The sequence below is a fragment of the Pygoscelis adeliae genome, unplaced genomic scaffold (assembly GCF_000699105.1).
Source record: "Pygoscelis adeliae isolate BGI_AS28 unplaced genomic scaffold, ASM69910v1 Scaffold397, whole genome shotgun sequence".
Classification (NCBI taxonomy): domain Eukaryota; kingdom Metazoa; phylum Chordata; class Aves; order Sphenisciformes; family Spheniscidae; genus Pygoscelis; species Pygoscelis adeliae.
Window position 1 is genome coordinate 91,729 of NW_008825212.1, and position 10,915 is coordinate 102,643.

General features: G+C 49.5%; 1 protein-coding gene across 1 annotated transcript in view; it reads right to left on the reverse strand.

Moving 5' to 3' along the window:
- Positions 1 to 76: 76 nt before the first annotated feature.
- The window catches only part of NOXA1 (NADPH oxidase activator 1), a 14,789-nt gene continuing 3,950 nt past the window's right edge, over positions 77 to 10,915 (reverse strand). The window contains exons 4-15 of the mRNA XM_009329051.1: positions 9,109 to 9,243; positions 7,946 to 8,053; positions 7,146 to 7,205; positions 6,532 to 6,569; positions 5,677 to 5,818; positions 4,059 to 4,112; positions 2,797 to 2,869; positions 2,544 to 2,602; positions 1,443 to 1,612; positions 641 to 746; positions 430 to 553; positions 77 to 202 (exon numbers count right to left, since the gene is read on the reverse strand). Of these exons, the coding sequence (XP_009327326.1) occupies positions 105 to 202; positions 430 to 553; positions 641 to 746; positions 1,443 to 1,612; positions 2,544 to 2,602; positions 2,797 to 2,869; positions 4,059 to 4,112; positions 5,677 to 5,818; positions 6,532 to 6,569; positions 7,146 to 7,205; positions 7,946 to 8,053; positions 9,109 to 9,243 (1,167 nt within the window). The 3' untranslated portion in view covers positions 77 to 104. The remainder of the gene's footprint in view (positions 203 to 429; positions 554 to 640; positions 747 to 1,442; positions 1,613 to 2,543; positions 2,603 to 2,796; positions 2,870 to 4,058; positions 4,113 to 5,676; positions 5,819 to 6,531; positions 6,570 to 7,145; positions 7,206 to 7,945; positions 8,054 to 9,108; positions 9,244 to 10,915) is intronic.

Sequence of the window (10,915 nt, forward strand, 5' to 3'; positions counted from 1 at the left end):
TCAGCAGAGCTCCTGGCTGTGCTGGCTGTGGCCTGAATGAGCTGGAACTGGTGTCTTCCACCCCTGGCAGACAGTGCAGTCGGGCAGGAAAAGGCTCCTGTTCTCTATAGGAAGGCAGCACCACAACTGGTCTGGGTTGCAAAGCATTTGGGGAAGATGCCAGTCTTGCCATTGCAGCGTCCTTCGAGCCAGTCCTCATTCACTGGGAAAACATAAAGGAGCAGGATGAGCCCTGGCCCACGTGAGTGGGGTTAGTGAGACTTTTCATGGCTGGGATTTAACTCTGGGCAAAACCCAGTGCAAGCCTGTACCTCCTGAGAGTATGAGCCTGAGACAGCACTGGAGAAGCCATCTATTCCCCAGTCCCTCCCTGGAGCAGACTCCAAAAGCCTGCCCCAGTACAGCCTGCAGACAGAACTGGGGAGCTACCTTCAGAGAGAATATCCAGCACGTCTCCCTTGCTGAACTGCAGGTCCCCCGGTCCCTGTGCAAGGTAAGAGTGCTGAGCCAGCATCCGGTAGAGGACGGGTCTGCCCGAGTGGGTGTCTGAGTCCTACAGGAGAAAGTCAGCATGGGGGTTGCAAGGCAAAGCAGAGATTTGAGTCCAGCACAGCAAAGAAGCTTGTCACAGCCCACGTACCTGGCAGCAAAGCGTCAGCCTGCCATCTGTCAGCTGCTGCCACATCTTCCCTAGATCCTCCTCTCCCAAAACTGCACCCAGTTCTTTGCCATCCGAATGCCTGTAGCTGCAAGGGTTCATTAACACGGCTCAAATCATCTCACTTAAAGCCAAACTTTGAGGCAAGCCTAGCCCTCTAACATCTTCAGTCTCCAAAGTCCCCTTTGTAAGCCAGCTCTGAGCTCGTCACCTTGCACAATGGCATGGGGCCACCCTGCGTGCTGTGGGCAGAAACGGCACTGTCAGGGAGTGACACTGTCACCTCCTCACACACCTACTTGAGGGGAAGATCCTAAACACTCCTGACAACACTGACTGTGTGCCCCCAGGGATGTCAGTCAGGGAGACCTCATCCCAGGACCAACTCCCAAAGTACTCTGCATTGATCCTAGTGTATCTCAAAGGCTGAGCTGAGTGGGAGAAAATCCAATATACAGCAGCCGCATCTGCACAGAATTTTCCTTCTGTTCCCCCATTTCTTGACCATGGTACAGTTTCATGGGAAAGACCCTTTGGGCCTCCAAAGCCCATGGAGCACACACTGTTCTCAAAACCAAAAGCCATGGTAAGGTTAGCCCTGCAAGGAAGGTTGTGTGCTCACATCTTTGCTGAACCTCTGCTAGAGTGCTTTGACCCCAATTAAATGTTCCCAGGGTACGGGGGAACACGCAGGTCTGTATCCTCGGGGGAACGGCTGCTGCTGCCCTGTCACGCACGCTCATGCACCAGGAGTGCCGGAGGGCCCGGCTGTACCGCAGCATACCTCAGCTTCCCTCGCTCTGCCTGCTGGCCGAACCGCTCCCTCAGCAGAGCCCGCAGGTCCGGCAGAGACGGTACCTCGCCTGCCCTCACCACCACAGTGCACTCACAACACACTCTCAGCACAACAGGTCTGTCCGTGCTGGATGAAGCTTCTCCGCAGGTCGGTGGGATCTGCTGAGAGATGTGGCACCGTGGACAGTCTGGTTATTCACGACTCTCATATCAAGAGAGATGACAGACACAACCCTTCATCTCAGTGGTACCACGTAACGGTAGCGCACCATCAAAATGCAGATCTGAATTTCAGAGGGGGAACTACAAATTCAAAGCCTGGGGTCAAATGTTCCTCCCATGACCCAGGAAGCCTGTTTCTGGGTCCAACTGTACAGGTACCTCCCAAACCTGTATGAGCGGGGCCCCAATTCCTCCAGCCAGCTGGAGAGGTGCAGCCAAGTCCCCATGTTCTTCTGCCTTCTGTCTGAAGTACAGCTGACAAAAAATTACTCCAGAAGCCCTACAAAGAGGGGTGGCAAAGACAAAGGGAGCAGAGCTGATCTGCAGCTGGCACTGCCAGAGAGGTGCTCTCCCCAAGCGGACACAGGAGAGATTCCAGCTCCACCACACACAGTGGCTGGTAATGACGTGGAGGCGCATCAGAGGACATCGTCCCAGAAGAACGCAAATATGAATGAATTGTGGTACCCAGACTGACAGGGATAGAAAATGCCACACAGAGGAGGGGGAAAGGGACAGCAGGTAGTTCAAAGACAGCTCTCTCTTGCAAAATGGGCTGCAAAGTGCGTGCCTGAGAACATCGCTGTGTCAGGGGCTCTTGGCTCCGCGGAGGGTGCAAAAGGGCACTGCCCTGGTAAGCCTCAACCTTGGGCTGCCTCACAAAATTGTATGGTCACAAACTTGGGAGTGGTGGAGGAGAGACCATATGGGAGCCTCTCTTTGGAATGGGAAAATGGGCAGAGGAAGAGTTTTTTCCAATGATTTTGGGAGAGCTCAGGAATTTTGGAGGTTCTGGCCAGTAATCTTGCACTCTTCACAGCCTTGATCTCTTGAGGCTGTGCCAGCTTCGGCTTGTGAAACACCTTACCTTGATGTCCATTTGGGCACCAGCATCATTTGCAGAGGCATTTTCTCCCCCAGGAGATTCTGCAGAACAAAACAAGAGCAGAGAAACAGCGCCTGCAGTCTACACAGGCCCCCGGCAGCTCTTCTGCAACCTGCTAGCACACAGGCAGCCACGGCTGCAGGGGGCACCCAGCCTCCCCATGCACCCCTAAAGCAGGGGGGGTTGGGCACAGCTTCACATAACGCCCACTGAGGTCCCTGGCCCGGGGGACTACCTGGTTTCTGCTTCACATGGAGCGGGCTGGGAGGCACCTGGGCAGGAGGGAGGGGAATCCCATTGCTGATCTTCTGCAACAGAACAACATCAGAAAGGAGTGAGCAGAAGACACCGGAGACTGGGCAAGGCTGGTGTGCACGACAGAGGCTGCAGCCAGTTATAAATTTCTGGGTGTAACCCCAGAGAGAAACCCGGGGAGACCAGTTCATTAACTGGCTGGATGAGGCGGAGCACTCAGGCTCTCAATGACCTCTGCAGCTCTCGTGGATAGCAGGGGTGATGAGAGGTTTGGTGGGACACTTCCCTGTCCTCCTGCCCCTTGCTGGGTTGGTGCTGGAGCAGAGGGAGGTTGCTCACGCTGCGCTGAGGGCTCTCCCCACCATCTGCCAGCTCACCTGGGAACTTGGGCTGGTTCACCGTGAGACATCCATGGAGCAAATGCCCAAGTGTGTGCTATGGCCAGGGATTCATATGGAGCCGGGGGGTGGGAAATCATAGCAACATCAGAACAACCACGTGCTTCAAAAATCTCTCACAGGAAATAGGGGACTGAGTTGCACCTTTCCGCACTGGGTTCAGATGGAAAATTATTTATTTGGATCATATGTGGATATGCCTGTGGTGGAGATGGGAGATGAAGGAAGTATTCCTAAGTCAAAGGTGAGGGTTTAGGGCTTAGGCGCATGGCCTCAAAGCAAAAAGCGGTGCCTGTTTACGATATTACTATCCCACTGCAGGAGATTAACCTGCTCTCGCTCTGCTGGTGAACTAGAACATGTGAGCACTCCTCACCCGCTTCTGTGCTACATCTAGTGGCTGCAGATGTCACAGGAGCAGGCTGGACAAATACATGCCTCGAGCCCTCAAACTCATCATTGTGTTCCAGTGGCTCAACAAGTTACAGTGGGTCAGGAGAGCTGTGGCAGCCGCTCATCTTTGTGTGCTCCATCAGCCCACGGCAAGTAAGAGACAACACCACCTAGACCAGCCTGTGATGCAAGCCACTGTGGCTTGGGTATGTGTCCAAGCCCCCAGATTTTGCTGTAAGAGATTCGATGTACAGAAAAAAAATAAGCATTTTTCCTGCTCTTAATTCTTCTGTTGTTCAAGAGCACTCAGTCTTCACTCAAGGTGTCTGAGCTGAAACACTCTATGTTTCTCTTACACTGCCGTTCTACCCTGTGATAATCTTACAAACAAATGTCCCAAATGTATTTCTTGGTTCCTTCCTCACCCCTAGTTGCAAGCTTGTCAGCTCACCCATTTATCCATCTTTGAGGCAGGCTCCAGGAGAGAGCTCGGTATGCGCAGCTTCTGCAGGACACAAAGCAGAGCAGGGTGAGACAGGAGCTGCTGCTGTGGCAGATGCAGCCCCAGCCCACCCAGCCCCATGTTCTGCTAGCCCCACTCTGCACTGCTTCTGCCCTTGCAAAACATCACTGCCTGCTCACCCTACTGCAACATGGATGTGCCCATGGAGGGCCCAGGGTCGGGTATGGTAGCCTATGTGGTCTGTGCTCAGAAATTGCGGAACAAAATCCAAGGGTCCTTTTGCATCTTTTTCTGCTGAAAGCAGTGGTGCTAACCGAGTAGCTGCGATGTAACAGACCAAACACCCACCAAACCCAACACCCTGCTCCTAAAACGGATGCTTAGGGACAGAGCAGCAAGGATGTTGAGGGATACGAGTCCAGCAGCATGTCTGTGTCTTCTGACAATCACTGCTATAGAGCCATTAATTTCAACTGAACATTGTGAGTAATTATGCTTTCCCCCCCCCGCGCAGTGTCTATTATTTTACTTTTTTTGACTTTGAATTTCATCTGACACTTCACTGAGCAGTCAACCAGCACATTCAAATACTTCTGTAATTGTTCACTGTTAGCTCCAGGTGCTTCAGGCTATGCTGAATGGTTTGATTGTCTGTCATGAAACATGGTCATCTTAAGAAGCACTATATCACTACCCCTATTACTATATCACTTAGGAATATGCTAAATGCTTAGGTCACAGCAGATTCTCTGTGGGGACATCCTTTATTTAAAAAAAAGAAAGAAAGAAAAACCTGTTCATTTATGCCCACCCTTTATTTCTGTATTTTAACCTGTTACCAGTCCTCAGAGCACTGCCTCTCTTGCTCAAACAGCTCAGTTTTTTTAGTAGTCTTGTGAAGAATCTTTTTACTTTTTTGGGAAATACAGGCAGATAATACATTCACTTGCTCAATCTAATCCAGGTACGCACTGGCTCTTTCAAAGAACTGAAGTAGACACGTGAGAAATGGCTTCTGTCAACAAAAGATTTTCCATGTTGTCAAATTTATCTGTTTCTATTCAATCTGTTTACACTATAGTTCCCTAGTCTGCGGAAAGATGTCAGATTTGCTGGGCTTTAATCCCTTAGGTCTTCTCTAGAGCCCTTTATAAAACCGGCCTGCACAGCTGAAACCCTCCCAAAACCTTCCTGAAGTTAATTTAACAGAGGCACTACACACCAGGTAAGGACCGACCTGTCTCCTCAGCTCCATTAGAGCTCTCAGGTGACAAATACTGCTCTAAATAGTGGTCCTTGGTGAGGTCTGTTATCCTACACGATTCCACAATAGGATCCTGTATGGTGGAGAGCACAAGTGCCCAAAAAGATGCCCTTGTGGAGCTAGAGGTGAGTGGCAGAAGCTGGTGGGAGCCAAGTGTCAGAGAACTCTATGGTTAGCAACTGGTCTGTGGAAATGAGCTCCTGAACCCATCCTCTGCTCTGCAGGGCTACAGCTGGGCCCCCAAGGAGTGTGCTCAGAGGGTCGCAGCAAACTCCTGTTCACAGGCAGGGCTGTGGTCTCTGCTGGTGTGGATGGGCTGGAAAGCCCACCCGTTTTCCTTACCTGTCCATCGTGTATGGCTGTAGCCCAGCCATCCGCTTCTCTCGTCAGCACAAAGACCAAACTGCTGGCTTTCACTGCCGATTTCTCCGAGTTCTCAGGGTAATAATGGGACAAAACTCGATAGTAGCCTGACTGACTGTCTCTGGAAAGAAGGAATGAGAGCACCTTTACTAACCCTGGAGTTCTGGTGCTGGATGGCTTTGATCCAGAATACTGCACCATTCCAAACTGGCACATGCCAGAAGTTTCAGGTGCTGGGAAATTATGATTTCCATTGCTACTCTTTGGTCCAACTGGGAACAAAAGGAGCTTGGAAAACACCGATTTCCCAAATGCAACTGCCCCATTTTCATTATACTAATAAACATCCTCCATATCAAAACAATTATTAAACTCAGCCCTGAAGTACTGTTGGTACAATATCACCAAAACTTTCATGTTTTTTGAACCAGGGCTGATTTCGGCTCAACACAGCATGGCTGGGAGTGAGTATTTGGAGGCCTTGTCCTGGGAACTAGGATGGGAGAGCTGAGCATCCTCTGCCACGGACCAGGGGCAGGTCCCACAACCTCTCTCTGCTTCCATTCCCCAGCCATGGCATGACCCATGCCCGTCTCTCAAGGCTGTTGAATCAGCTCCTGCAAACTGCCCTGAGATCCTTGCATGAGAGGTGCTACTGCACGGCAGTGTCCTTGCAGCCGCACAAGCCTTTGCACGTTTGTCATTCACTCCACCCTTGGTGAGAAGTGGGTGTGGATCCCACAGAGTCTTCAGACAAAGACAGAGAGCAAAACATGACCTTCTGAACCGAAACAGCGAGAGAAGAGTTAGACCAGGGTAGAACTGAACACTTACCGCAGAGCATCAACACTGGGTTCATAAAAGCCCTGTTTCTGTGGGGGAAACAACATCATCTATTTATAATAGTGCCTTATATAGCAATAGTGCCACCTTATTTAACGTCCCTCTGAATACCACACTGTGGTATTTTGTCTTTACTTTTGACCACATTTGTCACACCACAGCACCCAGATAGAAATCTGCTGCTCCATACCTCACTGGGATGTACCTTCTATTTCTCCCCCTCCCTCTCCATCCCATCAGGAGGCGAGTAACAAAATCTTTTCCCCTACCCTTGGTTCTAAGAAACTCCTATTACAGTGCAAGCCAGCCACGCTTCTGCTGACGAATTTACTAAAGCGCTGAGCAAACGCATGTTGAGCATAGCTGTTTTGACATGGTGAAGAGACAAAAATGCATCTTCAAAGGGCTGGAGACTCACATCACTGAGTCCCTTCCAGCCAGTGCTGAAGCCCACCACCTGGCTTTGAAAGGCCCCGTGGATCTAGTCTGATATTGCACTGGTTTTTTCAATAATATGTTCTTGCCCTGACGGTGTTAGGATCTGAGGCCCTACCTGGAGCTCCATGACAGCTCCGTTCCTCCTTTCACAGCTATGTCTCGCTCACCTGAGGCCTGAGAGGCTCGAAGCCAATGTACTCGTCATTGGGAATGATGGACGAGATCACCTGTCGGAGGACAAAGTAATGACTGAATCCAGGCTGGATGAAGAGACTCTCAAACTTCATGCAAGGTTATCTACTCAGACCCGTTTCCTTCTGACATCCTAAAGTCAGACATAAAGTAGAGCCATGCACATAGTGGAAAAAGCAGAGCTGGATTCCCAGAAGAGCTTCAACTGTTGTTGTCCCTGTGTTTTTAGTCTTTCCAACGTTTCTTTAAAAGTATGCGAATGAATTACTTTCCCTTCCCTTTATTCGTGTCAGAGCTCTCTGGCCTGTGGCACTTCTCCTGACTGCATGGGTCACAGAAGGGATCAGAGGAATTCTCTGCTGACTTGCGTTAAAGGACGTGCCAAAGCATTTGTCTCCCAATTGCCTGCCTGTCCCACCGGGAATGCAGCAGCGAGTAGGAGTGCGCTGGAGGAATGGGCTCCTCTTGAAAATGTTGTTGTCAGCAAAAGGACAACCACAGGGTTCCCCGACTACCTGCTCAGCTTTTTCAGAGTTTGAAGTGACCAAGATTGGGAAGGTTTTTTTAGCACCAAAATACAGTTTTGATAGAAGAGGTGGCAATCCTTACAAATTTCAGCTTCTGTATCCCAGATGCCTTGACTGGCTGCAAGCCCTGACAATCCTGCTCTTGGGTCTCCACCAGTGGAGCGGCCAACAGTAATGCCCTCTGGAGATGTCAGAAGGTGGGATTTTAATTTGCTTGCTGTTAATCTTAACAAACACATGCCTGTTACCTTGGGTTTACCCAGGAAATCTTTTGAATCCAGCTGTTCAACTTCCTTCTTTCGTGGTCTGAAAAATTCCCCAAGAGGAACCTGCATGGGCTCCAAAAACAGATGGTCCTAGGGCAGGGAAAGCAGATAAGGGAAAAGCCATCAATTAATATTAAATGAAATATAACAGCAGGGAAAAGCAAGTATAGCTTCCCGAGGTGTGCAAGATCAGCTCCAGGAAGACATTGGGGCAAAAATTATGGCTGTGAACTTGAAAAATGGCATGCAAACTAAGAGCTCAGCAGCCACTACCCAGTGTTGAGTCAAAGACTAACTCTGTTGGCATGGGAAGGGAGGGCAGTGGAGTAAGGTTTATTAAACAAATCTCTAAGCAGTTTTTCTATGTGACATCAAATGCTGTTTTTTTCTCCTCTGTTCAACCACTGAGTAACATGCTGATAGCAAATATAAATAATACACTAATGTAAAGCACAAACATGATGCTAGAAGAGATGATCAGATTTAAAAAACGCGATCATCCCTTAGAAGGGATACAAATAAGATAAGGAAGTACGGAGGTAGCAAAACAATGAACCCTCCAGGAAGAGTAAATCAGAGATCTGCAAGTTGTTCGTGGTCATAAAAGAGTCTAACAAGAAACTATTATTTAGAACCAACCCTGGAAACACTTTTACGCTCTACTTAAGCTCTAAATGTGACTGTCGTTAATATCTGAGCTGCCACCAATTGTCACTGAGGCCAAAGGGACTCAAAAAAGTCAGCCAGCGTCATGAAAAGGGAGACCCTCCAAATCTGCACTTGTAGGGGTTCTGCACTTAAACACTGCATAAGGCAACTTGTTTTACAGTACGCGTATGAATAGAACTAAGCCCCTGAACAGCAGGGACTAGAAAGTAAACTCCCCAACCTGAGAGGTTATCCCATAATTCTCAACTATGGTGTTTCTGTGGTGTGAAGCACCGGGGGGTGATGGAGTTACTTGATTAGTTGAAGCAGTAGTTTGGTAGAGCATCACATGCAAATGGCTTAGACTCTGCTACCAGGTCACCGAGCAGGCAGGTAGACAGGAAAACCCAAACATACAACAATTAGCACATTCTTATCTTGTATTTCGTAACTTAAGCCCAATGCACATACTTAGGAACTCATAGAGGTGGTCTTACCTGCACCTGCTCAAGGGCCAGGTCCAGGATTGCTGTTCTTCCTTCAGGTCTCCATACAACAGCCTTCTCTAGGGTGACTCTGGCCTCCTGCCACTGCTGCAGCCGGCACTGTGCTGCTGCAGTGCTGTACAGCACCTGGAGCGGGCAAGGGGGGAGCAGAACTCAGAGGGCTGAGGCTGAGCACACACACCCTAACCCTAACCCTAACCCTAACCCTAACCCTAACCCCTAACCCTAACCCTAACCCTAACCCTAACCCTAACCCTAACTTCAAACTGTGCTGCTGCAGTGCTGTACAGCACCTGGAGCGGGCAAGGGGGGAGCAGAACTCAGAGGGCTGAGGCTGAGCACACACCCAACACGACTTGCTGAACTCAGCCAAGAAACAGGGACCAGGCACTGAAACACCACAGATACAGCAGCAGCACCAGTCTACTCCCCACTGGCCACAGGAAAGGCGTTCTGAGCAGCACAGTTGAAAAAACTTCATAATCAGAGTGGAAAGAAATAAAAGCTGTGCCTCCAGGCTAATTCCTGGGTGTGCTAGAGTTGCTAGCTCTGCTCAAGGTAAGGTGAGGCATGGGGAATACCAAATGAAGATTCTAGTACCATGCAAGGTTTAATCTTATCCTTCCTGCACCTGAAAGACCAGTAAGGATTTTCTTGGCAAGTTGCATGGGTTTCTTTCTGTATGCAATTAGGTAATATTTTTTGCTGTGCAGAGTAATTCTGACTCCCTTTCACTGCAAAATAACTTAACTGAAACTATTTCATATTGTAGGGGGCTGTGAAAGTGCAAATTGTCAGCTGTAGCTTGTTACTCTTTAGCAGCATGTAAGTATGTTCAGTGGTGAAGTGGCAAAGTGTGGGAGTGTTACAGACTGGGTGTTGGGAAGCCTTGATCTATATGCTGAATTAGGAGTGGGAGCTCTCTTCTTGTCACTGGCCAACAGTCAGTGCATAGAAAAGCTGCTGGCCTCCAGGGCAGAAGTGTGGCCTAACAGACTCCCTGTCGGGCATGTTGCTATCTTATACGATAGGGTTATCAGCTTGTAAACTGCTTTGTGGCATCTGGATGCAAGCTGGTGCAGCTAACAGGATGCTTTTCCTTCACTCCTTAATCACGACAGTAGAAGACTGCTGTTAGGGGGGTGGAGGGGAATGGTCATTCTGAACATCCACAGGAACTGCAGAGACGCTCGCTCTTGGAAAGGCAAGGCAGCAGTTCTCACTCAGCTCAGGAGCAAGTATTTCTGGATTTTCAAACCATACAGCACACCTCCTCCCCTTGAGAAGATCAGGTGCAGCATGTGAGAGGCCATGTGTGGGGAAAGCTGATGGCACAGTTCTGCAGGAGGATTATGTTTGTGTATTTTGAAAAACGAGCTGCAGGTACATGTAAGAGCGAGATAGAGTCGAATCAGGATGCAGATCCTGAGTCCGGAGTGCCAGCACAGTGAGCACGCGTGTCTTGGCAATGTGGAGTGAGGGCCTGTGTGTTCACACCAGAAAGGGTAGCAACCACCTCCCGATGGCCTCGGGCACTCCTGCAGCCCTGCACCTTTCAAAGGGGAACCTATTGTTTCTAAGTTTGTGTGAGCTCAGAGAAGGCAGTGCTGTGTCACTGAAACTGTTAAAAACAATGAGGTTTGGGTAATACCACAGATGCCAAGGATAGCTTCTTCCTGCCAGGTACAAGGTGCATGAAAATTGATCGAGACTGAAGGACGGGTTTCTGGTCACGCTTGACTTGAGTTACACAATGACTCCTCATTCTTGTGGAAGTAAAGAATTAAATACTCTTTCC